The 19,834-nt window shown below is 36.1% G+C and overlaps 1 protein-coding gene across 1 annotated transcript in view; it reads left to right on the plus strand.

Moving 5' to 3' along the window:
- Nucleotides 2,133-19,834, plus strand: part of CDH12 (cadherin 12) — a 234,760-nt gene continuing 217,058 nt past the window's right edge. The window contains exons 1-2 of the mRNA XM_018065476.1: nt 2,133-2,201; nt 8,954-9,248. Coding sequence (XP_017920965.1) covers nt 2,133-2,201; nt 8,954-9,248 — 364 coding nt within the window. The remainder of the gene's footprint in view (nt 2,202-8,953; nt 9,249-19,834) is intronic.

Raw genomic sequence — 19,834 nt, forward strand, 5'->3', positions numbered from 1 at the left:
TATAGAAAATTAAACGTTAAACTATTAGAATTTAGTTTAAAAATTTTATCTCTCAAATCTCTAATTTTAGCATATCATTGATCATTTTGAGAATTAAATAAAGCTTATAAATATACAACATAGTGTCTGCTATTCAGTAAAGGCAAATAATAAAAGTAATAACACACAGACAAAATGGTAATAAATTAATAAATTACCTCTGGCTATAATACTGTATCTTGATTACTAATAATCCATTATTATTGGCATTACTTTCTGCATTATTTTTGGCATTTATTTTACATTTAGAATAATTCATACAAATTTATCTAGCATTCTGAAAAATAACCACATTTGAAATAATACATAAAATACAATTTTACTTCAAAGAGAGATTCTGTTTCTGACAATTTAATAAGTCTAGTTTATTGCTAGTTTATTGTTTAAGTTTTTGTTTTTTTTTTACCAAAACCCTGACTTTGTGAAAAATGTTTTACAGCTTTGGAATTGTAGGAAAGAAATTATTTTGACCTTGTCTACCCATATTTTTCCTCTTAAATCCAGGCACCATTCCAATGACCTCTCAAACTTTTACAGAAGTACCTATTAATACATTGTGACACTCTCAAATGATATAAAGTAATCTGTAAAAGCTAAAGTTGTAATATATGACAATCTAAAAAATTAGTTAGGATGCTCCTCACATGTAGCCACACATGCAATCTTCAAGGAGAAAAAGAAAGATGAAAGAGAACATCCGGAGAAGAGTATGTTTTTTCTTTAATAGGATGTATAATATGTCCAAGCACATCAATTTTTATTGTTCCCAAGCATTGTAAACAGTCTTTGTTCTTCTTTGCTTTTCTGTGGCTTACCTCGGGGGAGGTGTGGGCCTTTTTGAAATGAATCTCTACTCTCTTAAATAGAAGGTGAAATATTTCCAGATGATAAATAGCTTTGGGTCTGTAACCCAGTCAGGGGAGTTCTGAACTCACAGTGGGCTGTTAAAGGGAACTCCCAGCTTTGTAAAGTGATATCCCCCTTGTCAAATGACAACAGTCAAGCTAGGAAGAACAAATGAGTCCCCTTAGGGGGCAGAATGGAATAGAATGCCAAATATTCTTGGGCATTCTGTGGCTTCCAAAAGACGGATATTTTGCATTGTGTCATTACTCTGGCAGGGTTATAGATCATCTTTGTGTCTGGTCTTTCATCAATAAACGATTCCTTGAACATAATCTAATCACTTTGTAGCTCTTACAATGGCCACTGTAAGGTTCCTGACAACTGAGCAACTACAAAACAGGGCACACCAAGTCTTTTATGTTCACCAAGGAAAATGTAGCAAAAGTAGTTTGCTTTTTACATAATAAGATTATTTCAGCCAAAGAAACTCACATAAAAATTTCTTATATTCATTTTGGCCCATTTATGAGAATGAATCCTGTATGTAAATAATATTACCTCTTATCTCACGCATGGACTGCTGAACCATAGTACTAAGTCATTCTACAGCCTTCATAATCATAGATTTTCAAACTGAAAATAAATATTACCGCTTACATGCTGCTATTACACCAAAATTTACTGAGGCACATCCTATACTGGGAAGTTTTTCTCTTAGACTAAATGTGTTTATGAAGATGGCTGGTGGAAGACGTCTGTAATTTGTGTTACGAGGATCTCAATATTAAGTAGGGCATAATGGCAACCCACTCCAGTATTCTTGCCTAGGGAATCCCAGGGACAGGAGAGCATGGCTGGCTATAGTCCATAGGGTCACACACAGTGGACATGACTGAAGCAACACCACACACACACACACACACACACACACACACACACTGTTTTGGCACCATATTGACTCATATATACTTAAAAACTGAAGAAGAGATAGTCTAAGACAGAATAGTAAAGATTCAAAGACACATCAGGAAGTTTCTTGTTCTAGCAGACACATTTAGAATGAGAGCCTAGTTTCTTAAAGAAGATAATGACAAGAACATAATATTAATAGGCATGATTGTTTTAAACTTAAGGAAAATAAAGACAAAATTCAAATGCAATGCTTAAATCTTGCTTGGATCAATGTTTAAAAAACTAAAGAACTATATTTGGAGTGATAAGGGGAGAAAATTGAATATGACTGGGTGATGACAGCTATAATCTTGATCCAGGTGGTATGCAGGGCATCAGACAGTATAGCCAATTTCTATAAACCGGTAAGTGGGTGAAGGATTGGTGACTGGTCAAATAAATTAAAAACTGCTTACAAGCATTTGTATTGAGAGGGATCCAACTAAGGAGGAAAAATTCTGAAAAAGACTCAAAAATGCCAAAGATTAAGAGAAAAGGATGATAAAATATGGAGATTAACTGATAGTCTGTGTACAGAATTCCTCCCACCTGCATGATAATGCATGGAATCCAGACATAAATGAGTCATATGTAAACAATAAAGACTATTTTTTTTTTAAAGAAGTTCTTCTAAAGACAATCTGAAAAGAATTAGGCCACTGATAGAACTCCATTGTCCATTCAACCTAGGACAAAACTGTAAACAAATTCATCCTGCAATTTCAAAACTCTATTCTTAAATATGAACTGATGAGTGAGAGTTATCAAACATTTGAGGAAAGCCAGTGATATGAAAAATAAAGGCTCAAATTCCCAAAACAAAAAGTGATCCTGAAGGAACAGAAAGCTTAGGGGACACACACACATGCACATATATAGACAAATTAGAGTTCTCGAAAAGATTCAGGCATCCCTAGTGGACACAAAACAAAAGCATGATTCTATTAAGTGGGGACATTCATAGTAAAAGAAAATATCTTGGAAATTAATGTGTCTGTGGTATGTGTGCATGTATGCACACATGGGGACATGTTTATTGACTTTGAAAATATAGAAAGTAATACATAATTTTAAGATAAGTTTTAATTTTTTCACATAATAGACCAAAATATATAGGAATGAATAACTGTAGAAAGAGTATACTATTTATAGAAGGTGCATGAGGTCTAACATTGAATGAATGAATTCTAGATAAACAATAGAAAAGAAAAAGGATAGAACTTAATTATGGAAATAATCATAGAAGGAAATTTCTCAGGGCTGAAGGAAAATAGTTTTTTAATTGAAAGAATTTGCTAAGTGCCCAACCCAATGAAAGAATCATAAACGTATCAACTCATATCTGGACACACTATTCAAAACACAAGCACACATAAACTCATACTTGGAGACAACGTTCTAAATAATTAGAATTTCAAAATGAAACTAAGGTTGTAAACATTTTAGAAGAAAATATAAGGGGGAGAAAAAACAAGTTCTGTACTTGCAATGGATATATCCATCAGACATCAGTGTTACTGTTGGTTTCTGTTAGACGATAGATACAGATTTCCCTGGTGAGAAAGACAGAGAAAAAGAGTGTAAAAATTATATATTATAAACACTTCCGTATTCTGATTTTAGCCATTTCAATGTATTATTTTGAGTAAAATACTTGTGATTAACATAAATAGATGTAATAAATTCATGCTTATTGAAAAAGCAAATTGTTTACAATATAATCTAAAGAGCAGGTTAGATTAATACCTATAATACCATAATACCCATAAACACATAGTAAAGTAGTTTGCAGGTATTTACACCAAGTCAAATATTTCTTTCAAATTGTGATGCTGAAGAAGGCTCTTGAAAGTCTCTTGGACAGCAAGGAGACCAAACCAGTCCTAAATGAAATCAACCCTGAATATTCACTGAAAGGACTGATGCTGAAGCTGAAGCTCCAACAGTTTGGCCACCGGATGTGAAGAACTGACTCACTGGAAAAGATCCTGATGCTAGGAAGGAGTGAGGGCAGGAGGAGAAGAGAGTGACTGAGGATGAGATGGTTGGATGGCTGGCTTCACTCACTCAGTGGTCATGAGATTGAGTAAATTCCAGGAGATACTGAAGGATAGGGATGCCTGACCTGCTCGTGTCAATGGGATCACAAAGAGTCAGGCATGAGGTAACAACTGAACAACAACAACAAATTTTTAACTTTCCAGTAAAAAAAATAAAGTCAAAATTATACATTTCTCTGCCCAACGTACTCTATGCCCTTCTCATGTCTGGTAACCACTGCTTATCCTGGGAAATAGCAAATGGAAATGAAATCACTGCTGGTTGTAGTGATATTATGTGCACTTTTAAACCCAGAGAAAATAAGAATATATTTCTTTCTTTTTTTTATTGTGCATCAGTTTCTAAAATATAATCAGGGAGATGCTGGTAAACACTTTAGGCTGGCTTTCTCAAAACTTTTAGGCAGTGGAATTCAGATTTGCTCACATTCTGAAGCTAGTCCTCAGCATCTTTTTTAAGCCTCTCTTGGCATCTCATTTTCACGCTCCATCTGAGATGACTTGGAAAACATGAGAAAATAACAACACCACTTCCACAAAACAACTGCCTGGACAGTGCATATTTCTATATACACCATTTATGGAACTCTGCTTCTGGCACAAATTTTATTTTAAGTGTCAATACTAAAAGATGATATTACTGGAGTTGGCTGCTTCAGTCTGTAAATATAGTCAGCACCTACTCAGAAACAGCTTTTAAAGCAAAACAATTGGAATAAGAAACATTTCTTGCTGTTATTTTTAAATTGCTATAAAGGAAAATAATTTTATCCTGGTCGAATTATTAGCTTGCTATACATGAAGCTTAAAGCTTCTCTGTAAAATGCATCTGTGATTGTTCACAGTTACACAGCCCAAAAGATGAAACTCAATAAGTGAACTCTTTTGTAATCCTCTCTCCCGCTAAATGAAATTAAGACAAAGAAGTAGCTTCATAATGTAAACTGAGCCTGAGTTGCATTGCTAAAATTTTTAAGAAGTCAACTTCATCTATGGAGAGCAAGTTCTGGAATCATTCAAGATTCAAAAACTTTTGATTCATAAAAAACATCACATTTTTGGTCTGGATAATTACCCTTCTATTTATATTTGCCTGTTTATTATGGAATTAAACAGGACAACACACACATAGTTATCACATACTTATGAAAGGCTGAGCAGAAGCCATTGAATCACTCAACTTCCTTTAAAAAAGATAATGCAGGTATTAAAAAGTAATTCTGAAGAATTTAAAATTACACTGGAAATGATTATGGTAATGGAAAATGTTGACCAATTCCTCATTTTTATATCATTTATATGTATTTATAATAAGAGAATATTATATATGCATATAAAATTACAGGCTTCCTAGTTGTCACTAGTGGTAAAGAACCTGCCTGCCAATGCAAGAGACTCAAGAAACATGAGTTCGACCTCTGGGTCAGGGAGATCCCCTAGAGGAGGGCATCCTTCAGTATTCTTGCCTGGAGAGTGACATGGACAGAGGAGCCTTGCCTTCTGTGGTCATTAGGGTCACAAAGAGTTGGACATAACTGAAGAGACTGCACAGTCCAGCAGCACATAAAATCATATCATATATATATATATATAGAAACTTTCAGATATATTTATATAAGAATGTATATATATATAATGGAAAATATATATAATGGAAAGGGTATAAAGTGATAGAAGTTATCTCTAGGTAAGAGGATGGTGGAGATTTTCATGTTAGCTTATAACATTCTCTACTCAAATTATTTTATATGTAATACACACACAAAAAAAATCGAAGATACCCAACATCAGGCCAACATCATTTAACATTAGAACTAATGTTGCAAAAATACCTATACTTTTAGCTAGTCATGCATATAGTGGACTCAATCAGTACAGAGTAAGTAATTTTAAACATTGCCTGTCAATGCCAGATATTGCAGGTGATCTTCTTTAAGGTATTATCATGCAATAAACCGCTATAACCATTCTAATCCTCTAGAGAATTTTACCTTCATCAATCTCAGTTTCAGTTTAAATTTTAACATCTTTTCACACATTTCTTCTGAAGCTTTAATCTCTGCAAAACCCAGCTTTAAATTAGAAGGAAAAGATAGACGTGTAAGGAGTAGCAGCAATTGAATTTAATTTGAATCTTGGATCCATGAACTGAAAACACATTTGCTTTTTTGGTCTTATGTCAGTTTGAAAAGAAAACAGTTCTGATTTTGGCTAAATGAAGATATTTTTGGTAGCTCTACTTGGATCTCATTGTAAAAACCTACTTAGAATTTTCAACTTGGTTCCCACAAAATTAGCAGATATTCTTTGGGGCCATTGGCAAAATAGATCCGGTTTATAAAGTCATTGCTTTTGCCTGTCTCATATTTTCAGATAAATTTGAAAGCAAAAGTAATGCTCACTGTGTTGAAAATCTTTAATAGTATGGGTGAAATTTGCAATTTGAAATTCCTAAGTTCAAAGAACATTTATCTACAGCTTGATTTTACGCTTGAAACTTCCTATGCTTCATAGCAGTTTATAAAAAATTAGGAGGAAAAAAAACCTCTTCCTGTCATTTTTAGCAATTTTCCTTAGACTTGAGTAAAATATACAGAAACTTTTAAGGAAAAAAAAAATGTGGTGCTCCTTTCTAGTTTTCTCATTGTTTAAATTATAGCATTTACCCAGTATAAATTCTTTGCTTATGCACTTATGCAAGTGTATTTCAGAGTCATTTGAAATAAATACAAATTCAAAAAATGAATAAAGTCATTTAATGACATTAATATGAAGGATGATGTTATTTTACTGAATCTAAAGGAAGATGTTGAGTTTAAGAACAAAGATGTAACAAAGTTGAGTGATTTTTTTTTTATATTACTAATACACACAATGCCTATTTGCAAAGGATAATTATACGCTTTAAAATATTTTCAAAACTTTTAGGCTGTTGAAACATTAAGAAAAACAAAACTCATCCTTATCCAAAATTTTGCAAGGGGATTAAACTTGCATGCTGCTGATGCTGCTGCTAAGTCACGTCAGTCGTGTCCGACTCTCTGTGACCCCATAGACAGCAGCTCACCAGGCTCCGCGTCCCTGGGATTCTCCAGACAAGAATACTGGAGTGGATTGCCATTTCCTCCTCCAGTGCGTGAAAGTGAAAAGTGAAAGTGAAGTCGCTCAGTCGTGTCCGACCCTCAGCGACCCCATGGACTGCAGCCTTCCAGGCTCCTCCGTCCATGGGATTTCCCAGGCAAGAGTACTGGAGTGGGTTGCCATTGCCTTCTCAAATATGCCACAAATGGTTTCGGTCACACTATAAGTTTAACATATTTTCTTTGGTTACTCTGTTGACTGGAATGAACATTTAAATCTAAAAATTTGAACATTGAAATCAGATAAAAATATTTTAAAACATTTCAGATCAGTATCTGAATGAAAATTAATATGATTTATAAAAATATACATCCTTTTAAATCTAACTAGAATATGAATGTATATTATTCACATTATATATATGAGTATACCCATTCTTGGGAATTCCCTTGTGGCTCAGCTGGTGAAGAATCCACCTGCGATGAGGGAGACCTGGGTTTGATCCCTGGTGTGGGAAGATTCCCAGGAGAAGGGAAAGGCTACCCACTCCAGTATTCTGACCTGGAGAATTCCATGGGCTGTATAGTCCATGGAGTCTCAAACAGTCAGACACAACTGAGAGACTTTTAGTTATACATATTCTTAGAGATTGTATATAATGAAACATTTATATAATTTACATGTATGCCCAGCCGCTTCAGTTGTGTCTGACTCTTTGTGACCCCCATGGACTGCTGCACGCCAGGCTTCCCTGTACTCCACTATCTCCTGGAGTTTGCTCAAGTTCGTGTCCATCGAGTCAGTGATGCTGTCTAACCATCTCATCCTCTGCTGCCCTGTTCTCCTTTTGCTTTCAATCTTTCCCAGCATCAGGGTCATCTTATGTTAAATCTTGGACTCCAGTTTGAAAAACACTGATTTACAATACAATAATACACAATAAACACGATAATAATTTCTCTTTTTAATGGTCTTCTCGTCTATTACATTTCTATGTATCTCATTCCATATTGTATTACAGTCAATTAGACATGTGCTGAATTTCAAAAGAAATGAGCAGAAATCCAAAACTTCTATATTATTACATTTCAAATATATAGTACAGATTATAGCTAAACATTTGTGAATCTGAAGAAATAATCAGTTATTCTACCCATCATCTGGCTGAGTAAGATTGAATAACTCATTGAGAGTCAGTCTGTTAAAACGAGATACTCCATCATTGATATCTAAAATCGACCTGGTATGCCAAAACTGTCCTCTCCTTTCAAATGAAATGGTAGTGTTTTCTGAGTTTTGTTTTGTTTTTACTATATCTCTCACTGGATGCACATTATTGACTTCTATCTTTAGGGTATTTGGAAGGTTTTTGATTTAATATGTGTGCATGCATCTGCATGCTCAGTCATACCTGACTCTTTGTGACACTATGGACTGATTTAATATATATCAACTAATTTATTTTAATACAACAGTCATTTAAAATGAAGCAATAAGTATGCTTAAGAGTTGTGCATTTCATTTTATGAAATTTCATCCCCCAAAGTATGTGAAAGAAGTAAATGTTCAAAATCATTAGATTTATACATGTTGATGGATTGGGGCTATACTTCTGACCTCGGTAATGAGTGGAGAAATAAGATAGACTGATAGGAGAGTTAATGAAAGGATAGACATGCTGTCTCTCTATGTGATAAATCAAAAGTCCTGTATAGTAAGATCGAAAGGGAAACAGTGGAATCTCTGAGATATATAGAATATGTAGGTGCTCACCATACATTTTTCAAATTTTTGTGTTAAAAATATTTGTAAAAAAATAACATTGGTGAAATAAAAGGGAAAAGGGAAAAAAGAGCCATAAGATTTTGGTTTAACTTTTCTGATAAAAAATTATACTACAAGTATGACTTTTTAACATGTGACCATCCCTTTAATGGTGTTTCTCTCTCTCTCTCTCTCTCTCTCTCTCCCTAAAGCTCCATTCTGACTTAGATAAAGGAGAGGGCACTGTAAAATACACCCTCTCGGGAGATGGCGCTGGCACCGTTTTTACCATTGATGAAACTACAGGGGACATTCATGCCATAAGGAGCCTGGATAGAGAGGAAAAACCTTTCTATACACTACGTGCTCAGGCTGTGGACATAGAAACCAGGAAGCCCCTGGAGCCTGAATCAGAATTCATCATCAAAGTGCAGGATATTAATGATAATGAGCCGAAGTTTTTGGACGGACCTTACATTGCTAGTGTTCCAGAAATGTCTCCTGTGGGTGAGTAAGCAAGTAAAAATTCTGTCAGATGCTACGATAAGGTCTTTTCAACAAGTATTTTTCTGCAAGTTGATGGAAATATCTTACTTGTAACCCAGAAGATTATTCTTGCACTATGTAGGATACAACTAATTTCATTTACTTTTTCAACATTTTTTTCTACTTTTTTCCTGTCTTGCTCCATTTTAAATGCTTGAATAGATACATAAATATCTAGAATATATAACATTTCTTCACTATTTTACAATCTTTATATTTCATAGAATGCCATTTTATTTTAAGGACATAACTCACTTTGTACTGAAAGTGATTGCCATTACAAATTCAGACTCCTACACAGTTCTGGAGGTAACACCAAATACCAAATAGTAAGTCTTGGCCCAAAATAAATTATCCAAAACATGCATTGCATCTGGAAGGAGCTCATAAAGGGATGTGTTTCATGCTTTGGAGCTATCCAGAGAGACTTTGAAAAAACAGGTATTGTGTCTATAATAACCCATAGCAGTTATTCCATCAAACCCAGAGGCAAGTATCATTATATAGCCATTACTAGAATAAATTTACAGTTAGGCTATAGTATCATCATAATTCTTAACAATTTAAATATAATATAAATTTTAATACCTAAATTCCCAAAGAATGGCATCGCTGATTCAACAGACACTGTTTGAGCACAGTTTGAGCAAACTCAGGAGATAGTGAAGGACAGAGAAGCCTGATGGGGTCACAAAAATTTAGACACGACTTAGCAAGTGAACAACAACAACTGAAATTCACAAAGTCCTACAATATGTATTTTAGGACCAATGAGTTAAGGATTCCAGCGTTAATGACAATTTTTAATTATAACTTTTATTGCCCAGTCACCACAACCAATCCCTGAATTTATTTTATGGTAACTTCTGGTTTGTAGCACATTAGTAAGATAAAGTCCCTCATCACTTCTGGTTTCAACTGGAAATGCTCTATGTGAGCCACTGCTAATATTTCCTAAGTCTGACGTTTCTCAGAGGGCTCCTGCTGCCCCCTCAGCCATCCCAGACATGCAAAGAAGATTGTACAGGGTACCCTGAGGGCAGACGCAGGTTAGTGGCTGTAGGAGTTGTCACATGGATTTACCATAAATGCACTGGAAATTGTGTCTGTGACCTTATCAGGCATTCAAAGACCATTTTCTTTCCTTGACCTAAGAAATCAGCTCAGAGGAGTTCACTCGATTTTAAACTTTTGTGTGCATACTCAGGGCTACTTTTTTTTTTTTTTTTTGAACTGCTTCTTTTATGCTATGCTATGATTCCTAGCGATTTAGAAATACAGTTTGGAAAAAGTCTTATTAGAAAATAGTCCCTGAAAATATGGACAGCTGTTTATAAACTTGCACTTTGAAGATAAGTACAAGTAGAAAAAATGAAGGGTGGGGGGAGAAAAATGAAGATAGTACTTTGAGACAAAATATGCCTTTTAAGAAGACAATGAAATCCAGTGCTTAAGTACTTTAACCTGGTGCTTACTTCATGTAAATTGGAAGTATTTACATGAATTCATGACCATTAGTTACTCTTAAGTACTGAAACAGCATCCTTAAAGCAAACAGACACATCCCTCTGCAGTATTAGAAAATTTTGTTTTATTATAATCCATTAGGTCTTTTGTTATGCCAATCACAAGAAAGGATAGGGCTAAAGCGCTGAAACTTTATATAAAGATTTATAAAAATTCTTTATATAAAGAATTTTCAGCTAATGCCTGAAGAGAGAAATAAATCCAGAAATTCAAGTGAAAGGTAGATGAGTAAGAGAACTGAGTGGTCCAGGTTTGGTACTGGGGTGAGACAGAGTTTGCTTCACCACCATGAGTTATCAGAAAGATCCATGGAAGAACAGGTTCCTTAATATGCTTTGCCATATACCATAGCCAAAATTTCTCACTGGTTAGTCAAGAGACTTCTGTAAAAACCTAAACTTATTTTCAATGCATCCTCCTTTTAAAATATAGTTTTTTTAGTAATAGAGGAGTGTTTCTTTTGAATATGGAACTGTATCATATGCTATGAGTTCACCCAAGTATTCTTGGATTGTGTTTACATAATATGCCATTTTCAGATAAATACTAACAAGTGTAAACACCATTTACATGTTAAATATTAGAAATTGAAAAACTATCAGGCACTACTTTTGCCATCTCCCAGAATCCTACATATACATATAACCAATTACACCTATTAAGAGAAGACGTGGTTAGTTTTGTGAGAGTTGTTTCAGCTTTTACTTGACCCAAAAAAAAAAAAAAAACAAAAAACTGCATCCTAACATCACAGTTATGTCCCTACAGCACCTGAACTCCATTCCCAAGCATACCCTCCTTAGCATTGGGAAATGGCTTACTGCTCTAATTGGCCCATGTTTCCCCCGCCCCCCCGCCACCCCCACCACCTTCTGTTTTCTTTTACTACATCCCTTTTAGGAAATCCCTGCCTCTGTCATTTTCCCTGGACCATTAAAATAATATACAGTCAAGACCAGATAGAACTGACTATGGAGTATTGGACAATGTAGCTATTGTGGAAAATCTCACAGTTGGCTTTGAATATCCACGCTTGAGGTGTTCTCTGGAAAACAACTACCCTTCCCCAATAATCGGGAATGCTCCTATTTCATTTTTACTGAAAGACACAGCCAATTTAAAAAAATACATATCTAAGCAAATTGTATCAGTGAGAGGAAATATCATTCCTTCTCCATTCAGCCTCATCTGTTCCACTTCCATACATGGGAGCAAGAGAGATTTCAAATTTCTTTAATCAAGGAACTTTGGCTTACTCTTCTATCGCTCAATATAATTTTTTTTTCCCCTCAACAGATAGTCAAAAAATATTCAAGTTAAATTAACATTCATTTTGGCTTCCCTAATGGCTCAGAGATAAAGAACCCACCTGCCAATACAGGAGACATGGGTTCGATCCCTGGGTTGGGAAGATCCCCTGGAGGAGGACATGGTGATCCACTCTAGTATTCTTGCCTGGGAAACCCCATGGACTGAGGAACCTGGAGGGCTACAAAGAGTCACAAAGAGTAGAACATGACTGAAAGATTGGTCAACAAAAAGCTTAATTGTGATATAAAAGGTCAAGAAAAAAATCTATTAGGCAAATGCCAAATTAGCAATAATGGATTTTACTTCTGAAAATATGATGAATGATTAAACCTGGAATCAAAATTAACAAATGTGAAAATTATAAAACTCGTAACTCTACAAAGGAAGGATAGTGGTGAGCAGGATAGTAGAAATTTTTGAGGGAAATTGGTATTTAAGACTTCTAAGACTATGGAATATATTTAGTTCCCCAAAGTTGAAGAAAATTCTAGCGAATCTATGAATTGTTTAAGAGAAAGGTCACTTTGTCACTAACTTGTGCTACATCTAATATGCTATGGAAGTAATATTCACAGATAAATTGCCTTTACTCTGACCTAAGGAAATTACTTTATGATCCAGATATTCCCCAACTCAAAGTTTTTCCTTGGAGACAAATTTGGATGTTATGAATGTGGTCTTAATTCTGTAAGATCATTGGAGTAACAATGAATTATAGTAATGTGCCCTCTTTAATCCCATGGACGGAGGAGCCTAGTAGGCTGCAGTCCATGGGGTCACGAAGAGTCAGGCATGACTGAGTGACTTCACTTTCACTTTTTACTTTCATGCATTGGAGAAGGAAATGGCAACTCACTCCAGTGTTCTTGCCTGGAGAATCCCAGGAATGGGGGAGCCTGGTGGGCTGCCGTCTATGGGGTCACACAGAGTTGGACACAACTGAAGTGTCTTAGCAGCAGCAGCAGCCCTCTTTAATATCTGATGATTTTGCATCAGTAGGGTGTGCAGTTTCAGTTACTTTTCCTAGAGTGCTGACAGGTTTAAGATATTTAAATCCGTATTTATACTTGTATTTTCTTCTTCAGCCTGAGCTTAGCCATTTTTAAGCCACTGAGTGGGTTATTCGTAACCAGGTCCCTATGGCACATGTTATAGATGTTAATTGTAAATCATAATTGATGAAGTAAGACCTGCCATTTCCTGAGCAATAGTTAGGGGGCCAAGTGAACTAATGGAGATTTGCATTTCCTGTTTTCCTTAACCATTATGATAATTATATGCAGTATCATTTACTATTTCATCTTTATTTTTCTATGAAAACTCTTATGGATCAGAAAATAGGAATGATTCCCGGGTTCTTTATAACAAAGTTAGTGCAATCAATTATATCATTTTTCTATGGTTAACGTTTTATAAAATTTCTTCAGAAGCTTTAAATTAGTTTTTAATCGCAGCTGTGCTTGTAGAGATTTTGGTATGAATATTATATTACTATATTATTTTATAATTAGAGGATGGTGTTCTGTGCATCAGAAAAAAAATCAGAGGAATAAGTATCTCTTATTCACTGAGTTTAAAAAATGTTTAGGAAAAAAAATGTTTAGAAAGAATTAAGTTAAGTTGTATACATCTCAAGGAATTACACTGTTGGCTTCACAAAAAATAAATAAGTAACATGCACCCTTTTGGATTTTTTTTTTAATGAATTGCATTGTTTTACATGAGGTTTGGGGATAAATTCCAGGATGAAAATGTTGGTGGAGTTTTTGGTAGGTTATTCAGTTCAGTCAGTTCAGTTGCTCAGTCCTGTCTGACTCTTTGCAACCCAATGGACTGCAGCATGCCAGGCTAACCTGTCCATCATCAACTCCCAGAGCTTGCTCAAACTCATGTCCATTGAGTTGGTGATGCCATCCAACCACCTCATCCTCTGTCTTTCCCTTCTCCTCCTGCCTTCATTTTTTCCCAGCATCAGGGTCTTTTCAGTGAGTCAATACTTTACATCTGGTGACCAAAGTATTGACGTTTCAACTTTAGCATCAGTCCTTCCAATGAATATTCAGGACTGATTTTCGTTAAAATTGACTGGTTGGATCTCCTTGAAATCCAAGGCATTCTCAAGAGTCTTCTCCAACACCACAGTTCAAAAGAATCAATTCTTCAGTGTTCAGCCTTCTTTTTGGTACAACTCTCACATCCATACATGACTACTTAAAAAACCATAGCTTTGACTAGATGGACCATTGTTGGCAAAATAACATCTCTACATTTTAATATGCTGTCTAGGTTGGTCATTGCTTTTCTTCCAAGGAGCAAACATCTTTAAATTTCACAGCTGCATTCACCATCTACAGTGATTTTGGAGCCCCCCAAAATAAAGTCTGTCACTGTTTCCATTGTTTCCCCATCTATTTGCCATGAAGTGATGGGACCAGATGCCATGATCTTAGTTTTCTGAATGTTGAGCTTTAAGCCAGCTTTCTCACTCTCCTCTTTCACTTTAATCAGGAGACTCTTTAGTTCCTCTTCTCTTTCTCCCATAAGGGTGGTGGCATCTGTATATCTGAGTCTATCAGTATTTCTCCTGGAAATTTTGATTGCAGTTTGTGCTTCATCTAGCCCTGCATTTCGCATGACGTTCTCTGCATCTAAGTTAAATAAGCAGGGTGACAATATACAGCCTTGATGTACTCCTTTCCCAATTTGGAACCAGTTCATTGCTCCATGTCTAGTTCTAATTGTTGCTTCTCGACCTGCAGACAGATTTCTCAAGAGGCAAGTACAGTGGTCAGGTATTCCCATCTCTTAAAGAGTTTTCCACAGTTTGCTGTGATTCACAAAAAGGGTTTGGCGTAGTCAATAAAACAGAAGTAGATGTTTTTCTGAAAGTCTCTTGCTTTCTCTCTGATCTAACAGCTATTGGCAATTTAATTTCTTGTTCCTCTGCCTTTTCTAAATCCAGATTGAACATCTGGAAATTCACAGATCACGTACTGCTTAAGCCTCGGTTGGTAGGTTTTTAAACAGAGAATATTTTCTACATGGTCATACTTAATAGTCCAGCTCCAAGAAAGAAATAGTGAAGACCCTGACTATAGTTAAAATGTAATGTTTTATTATACTATTATTTATTTACACAATTTATTACACCATTATTATTATTTCAAAGCATAAATCTCCATACTTCCTTGCTTTCACAGAAGTGCCACAGACAAACATAAAATGATAAAGCAATATTTTATCATACGTGCCAGCCATGAGTACATAGAGAAGCTCAAGTGGTATAGAATGAACAGGGAAACTATCATTGATTTCATCTGTGCCCCATAAGCATAGCCATTATTAGGAGACTAGAGAAAGAATTTTGCCTGTTTTCTATAAATAAAGACATTCTCCTTATACAACAAAAATACATTTATCAAAATAAGGAAATTAACATTAATATATTATTACAATCTAATCTTTAGACTCTATTCAAGCTTCATCAATTGTCTCCATAATGTCTTATATAGTAAAATGTTCCAGGTCAATGTCCTGGATTTAAGCTTTGTGTGGAAGTCACCTCTTACTTTTAGTGTCATTTGCCATGTGGAAAGACCAGGAACCTTCAAAAGCAGCAAGACCTGGATAGGTTTTTGTTTAAAAGTCACTAAATGTATTTTCTATTGTTCAAATAAATGCAAGCAACGGTTTTGCTAAATTTCTGCCACTGCATAACAATGATCCCTCTTCCTCTAGTTCCCAGTAAAAGGTTCTCACTTTCTTGCAAGCCCTCATTTACAGCTTCCTCACTTAGCTTGCAAGCAAAGTGAATGCTGATTCAATAAACCATGTGTTCAAGGCACTTTGTACTGACACATTCTCCTCAAAGCCCACTGCCTGACTACACAAGCATTTCCACATTTTAAGTATTTGTTATAGCAGCACCTCACTGCCAGGAATGAAATTTTGTATTATCTACTACTGTGTAACAAATTACCCAATGGTTTAGAGACTCAAAACTATAAAACTACAAACATGTATTATCTCTTGTCCGGGGCGTGGATTTGCCCGAGTGTCTCTGTTGCAAAGTCTCTTGTGAATTTCGTGTCAAGCTAGTTATCAGGAATATACCTTACCTAAGATTCTCCTGTCAGGAGAATCACTACTAAGGCCCTCGTGTGGCTGTTATTTTGGAATTGATGTCCTACTGTGCATGTGTGCTAAGTCGTTTCTGACTTTGTGCGACCCCAGGGCCTATATAGTCAGACAGACTCCTCTGTCCATGGTATTTTCCAAGCAAGAACACTGGAGTGGGCTGCCATTTCCTTCTCCAGGGGCTCTTCCCAACCCAGGGGCTGAGCCTGAGCCTCTTGCATCTCCTGCACTGCAGGTGGGATCTTTACTGCTGTGTCACATGTGGGTCTGATATCCTATTATTTCTGCCATATTCTATGTATTTTTTAAGAATCAATTTGATAAGCCCATTCTACAGTCAAGGAAATGGGATTAGATAAAGATGTGAATACTGAAAGAAGGTGTAACTGAGGTATATATAGAGGTTGTCTATATTAGATGTTGATTCCACCGTAAAATTGCTCTATCTTTCCTGTAATTATTATGTATTTTGTTAAGAGGAATTTTAAAACTGGACAAATAACCTGGTCATCATCATATTTTCAAAGTATCCATCTAGTAATTTGTATCTCTGTGGTCTCAAGGTTTCTTATTTTATTAAATTGATTCTAATCTATTGGTATCTATTTAATATTGAAATTTTTTTAGATGTGGTCAATGAAATCTTCACTAAGCTGATTTCTATGTGCTTTTAATATCATCCTTAATTAGTTGAATACTTCCTGACCTTCTGGCTCAAAAATATGCTTGGGACTTGTTTTGCATGTTTGCTGCCTTAGTCAAGAAGAAAGCTAGTTTTTCAAGAAGTTCTCTTCTCACCCTTATGGAGAATAATATTTAGAAGCAAAAATCTGGTTTCTATGTGCTTTTTCTTATTAGAATATTATCATTCCCAGTCTCTTTCAGTGGGCACAGCTAAATAGTAAATCTATGCACATGTACATGTTTGCTGTGCTTAGTCATTCAGTCATGTCCAACTCTTTGTGACCCCATGGACTGTAGCCTGTCAAGCTCCTCTGTCCATGCGGATTCTCTAGGCAAGAATACTGGAGTAGGTTGCCATGCTCTCCTCCAGGGGAATTTGCAACCCCAGAGTCAAACTGGGGTCTCCTGCATCACAGGCAGATTCTTTACCAGCTGAGCTACAAACTATTTATTTCTCCATCACTGTACAGATGTTGAAAATCACGATTATGCTCTAGTACCTTCAACTCCAATCTAATGCCGTCATTTATTCCAGGTTTGCTTGTTTTTAATCCTTTTATATTTTATAACTCTCTTTTCCAAGAGTGAGAAGTCTGGCTGTTCTATCCTTAATACATTTCCTTGTTTGATCAGCCCAGCCTTTAATTGTCACGATCCCTGAAGACAACTTGCAGGTGCCCTGTGACTCCAGCTTTGAAGATTTCCACACTTTCTATCATCTTGTCTCCTCCACTGTAGGTAGAGGTTTTGTTCACCTCATTAGGGCTCTGAGGCCCCACACAGGCCATATTTCCCACACATGGATACCTTAGTCATGCTAATCGATCCCTGATACCCCTTGCTAGCCCTTCTTTGTGGACACCTCCCTCACTCAGATCTGGCTCAGGTAACTTGATCTGGTTGCTGTATCCCCTCCCCAATTGCATATCTCTGTCAGCACAAAAGGCTTTAGGACTGAATTATTCTAGAAGATGAGTTAAGAGGAAATGGCTTTTTCTGATTCTTAAAGGGATTTAGGGTGCTTATAAGAACTGCTTACCTCTAAGCTGTATATTCCAAATATGTAAACAACATCTAAATCAGGGACCTTTCATTTGTTTTGCATTTAATTCATAGTTTGTTATGAGTGAGTGAAAGTCACTCAGCCATATCCAACTCTTTGTGACCCTAGGATTCTCCAGGCAAGAATATTGGAGTGGGTTGTCATTCCCTTCTCCAGGGGATCTTCCTGACCCAGGGATCGAACCTTGGGTTCGATCTTCATTGCAGGCAGATTGTTTATTTTCTGAGCCACCAGGAGTTGTGATATGAGAGGCCAAAGCTGACCTAGGCAATAGCTAATAAGATCAGAAGCGGAAATAAATATGCTGATTTTTGAAAACATTATTTTCCATATTGGAATAGATCTTTTCTAGTTGTAGTCAATGAAAAGAGATTTCTACAGAGAGGCAGAGGACAGAGCTCTGCTGTAGTGTATTCTAGCCACAAAGTAGGTGGGCAGTGAACCTGTTAAGTGTTCACATCCATGTCTACCATTTCCTTGTTGTGAGGATTGCATAGGTTATTTGACCTCATTTTGATTTTATGTCCTTTCCTACAAATGAAGAATTTAAATACCCTATTCCCAGAGGTATACTGCAAGCAGTAAAGGAGAAAATGTATGTTTAGCACTGATTCCAATGCCTGGGGAAAAAAAATGCAGTCAATAAATGGGGGAAGATTCTGTGAATAATGTGATGATCATTCTTAGAAAACTAGCAGAGGAATGCCTAACTTGTAGAGGTCTCAGCTAGTGATCTTACCCCCTTCTGCTAGGTAGTCCCTCCCTGTGACACATGAGCTCAATATTTACTGTTGTCTTTTGTTCAAACTGTGCCAAGTCTATATAAGAACCTAATAGACTCTCTATCCCAATTTACATTCACTTTGGTGTAGAGTGCTCTTTTCCGTTAATGTGTGGAGACAAGCTGTTGATTTGTAAGAAACACCAATTATCAGATGACACTCTTGCCTTGCAATGTGTTGAGTGGGTTTTACACATCTGATAACATTGAACAAGGCCTGTTTATCCCTCTGGTGTCAGTGGTGAAGTGTCCACAGCACACAGCATGGCAGAACCATTTTCAGGGACATCTGATGTTATGACTGTGTGTTCCTGGAGCATTTTATCCCTGTGTTTGACTCCATTTTTTTTTTTTTTTTATTAGCGGTACAGTTGCGAAGGTAACACAACTGACAATGTTTGGGTGACCTTGAAAGAAGCATGTGAATTGTTTCAGTAGCTGCACAGTGTGGCCTGAAAAATAAACAGTCCTGAATTGATCACTGCTTTAGTAGCCACTGATCAGCCGTAAATGTTAAAAATTAACAAGAAGTACTTTTTTCCCCCCTAACCACCAAATGACTCTAAGCATTAAATACATGTTAGCAGAAGCTGCTTCTTGGCCACTGAGTGGTTCAAAACATTAAACATATTTTCAAAGTATTACTCTTTTCCCAGCCTCCAAGTGGTTGTAAACATTAAATATGTTTTATAAAAACTACTTTGCCAGCTACTGGTAGGATAGCGATGAACATCATTATTCTTTAAAGCTGCCTTCCAGCTGTGATATTGGTTTTTTGGTTTGTGTTTTTTCTCTTCTTATTTGCTCAATTCTACTTTTTTTTTTTTTGTACACAAAGACAGGCAAGAGGCTACCTGGCCCAATTGTCTCTTGCTTTATGATAAGTGATCATGAGAGAACAGTTACACCTATATAAAACCATGCTGGCAACAGAGAGTTCTCTGGGGTTCAATTGCTTGGATATTCCACATAGATGTTGGCTCCATTTTCTGAAATAATTTTTGTATCTGCTTTCCATTGTACAAAGTGTTGAGGTATGAAGAT

The sequence above is a fragment of the Capra hircus genome, chromosome 20 (genome assembly GCF_001704415.2).
Source record: "Capra hircus breed San Clemente chromosome 20, ASM170441v1, whole genome shotgun sequence".
Lineage (NCBI taxonomy): Eukaryota > Metazoa > Chordata > Mammalia > Artiodactyla > Bovidae > Capra > Capra hircus.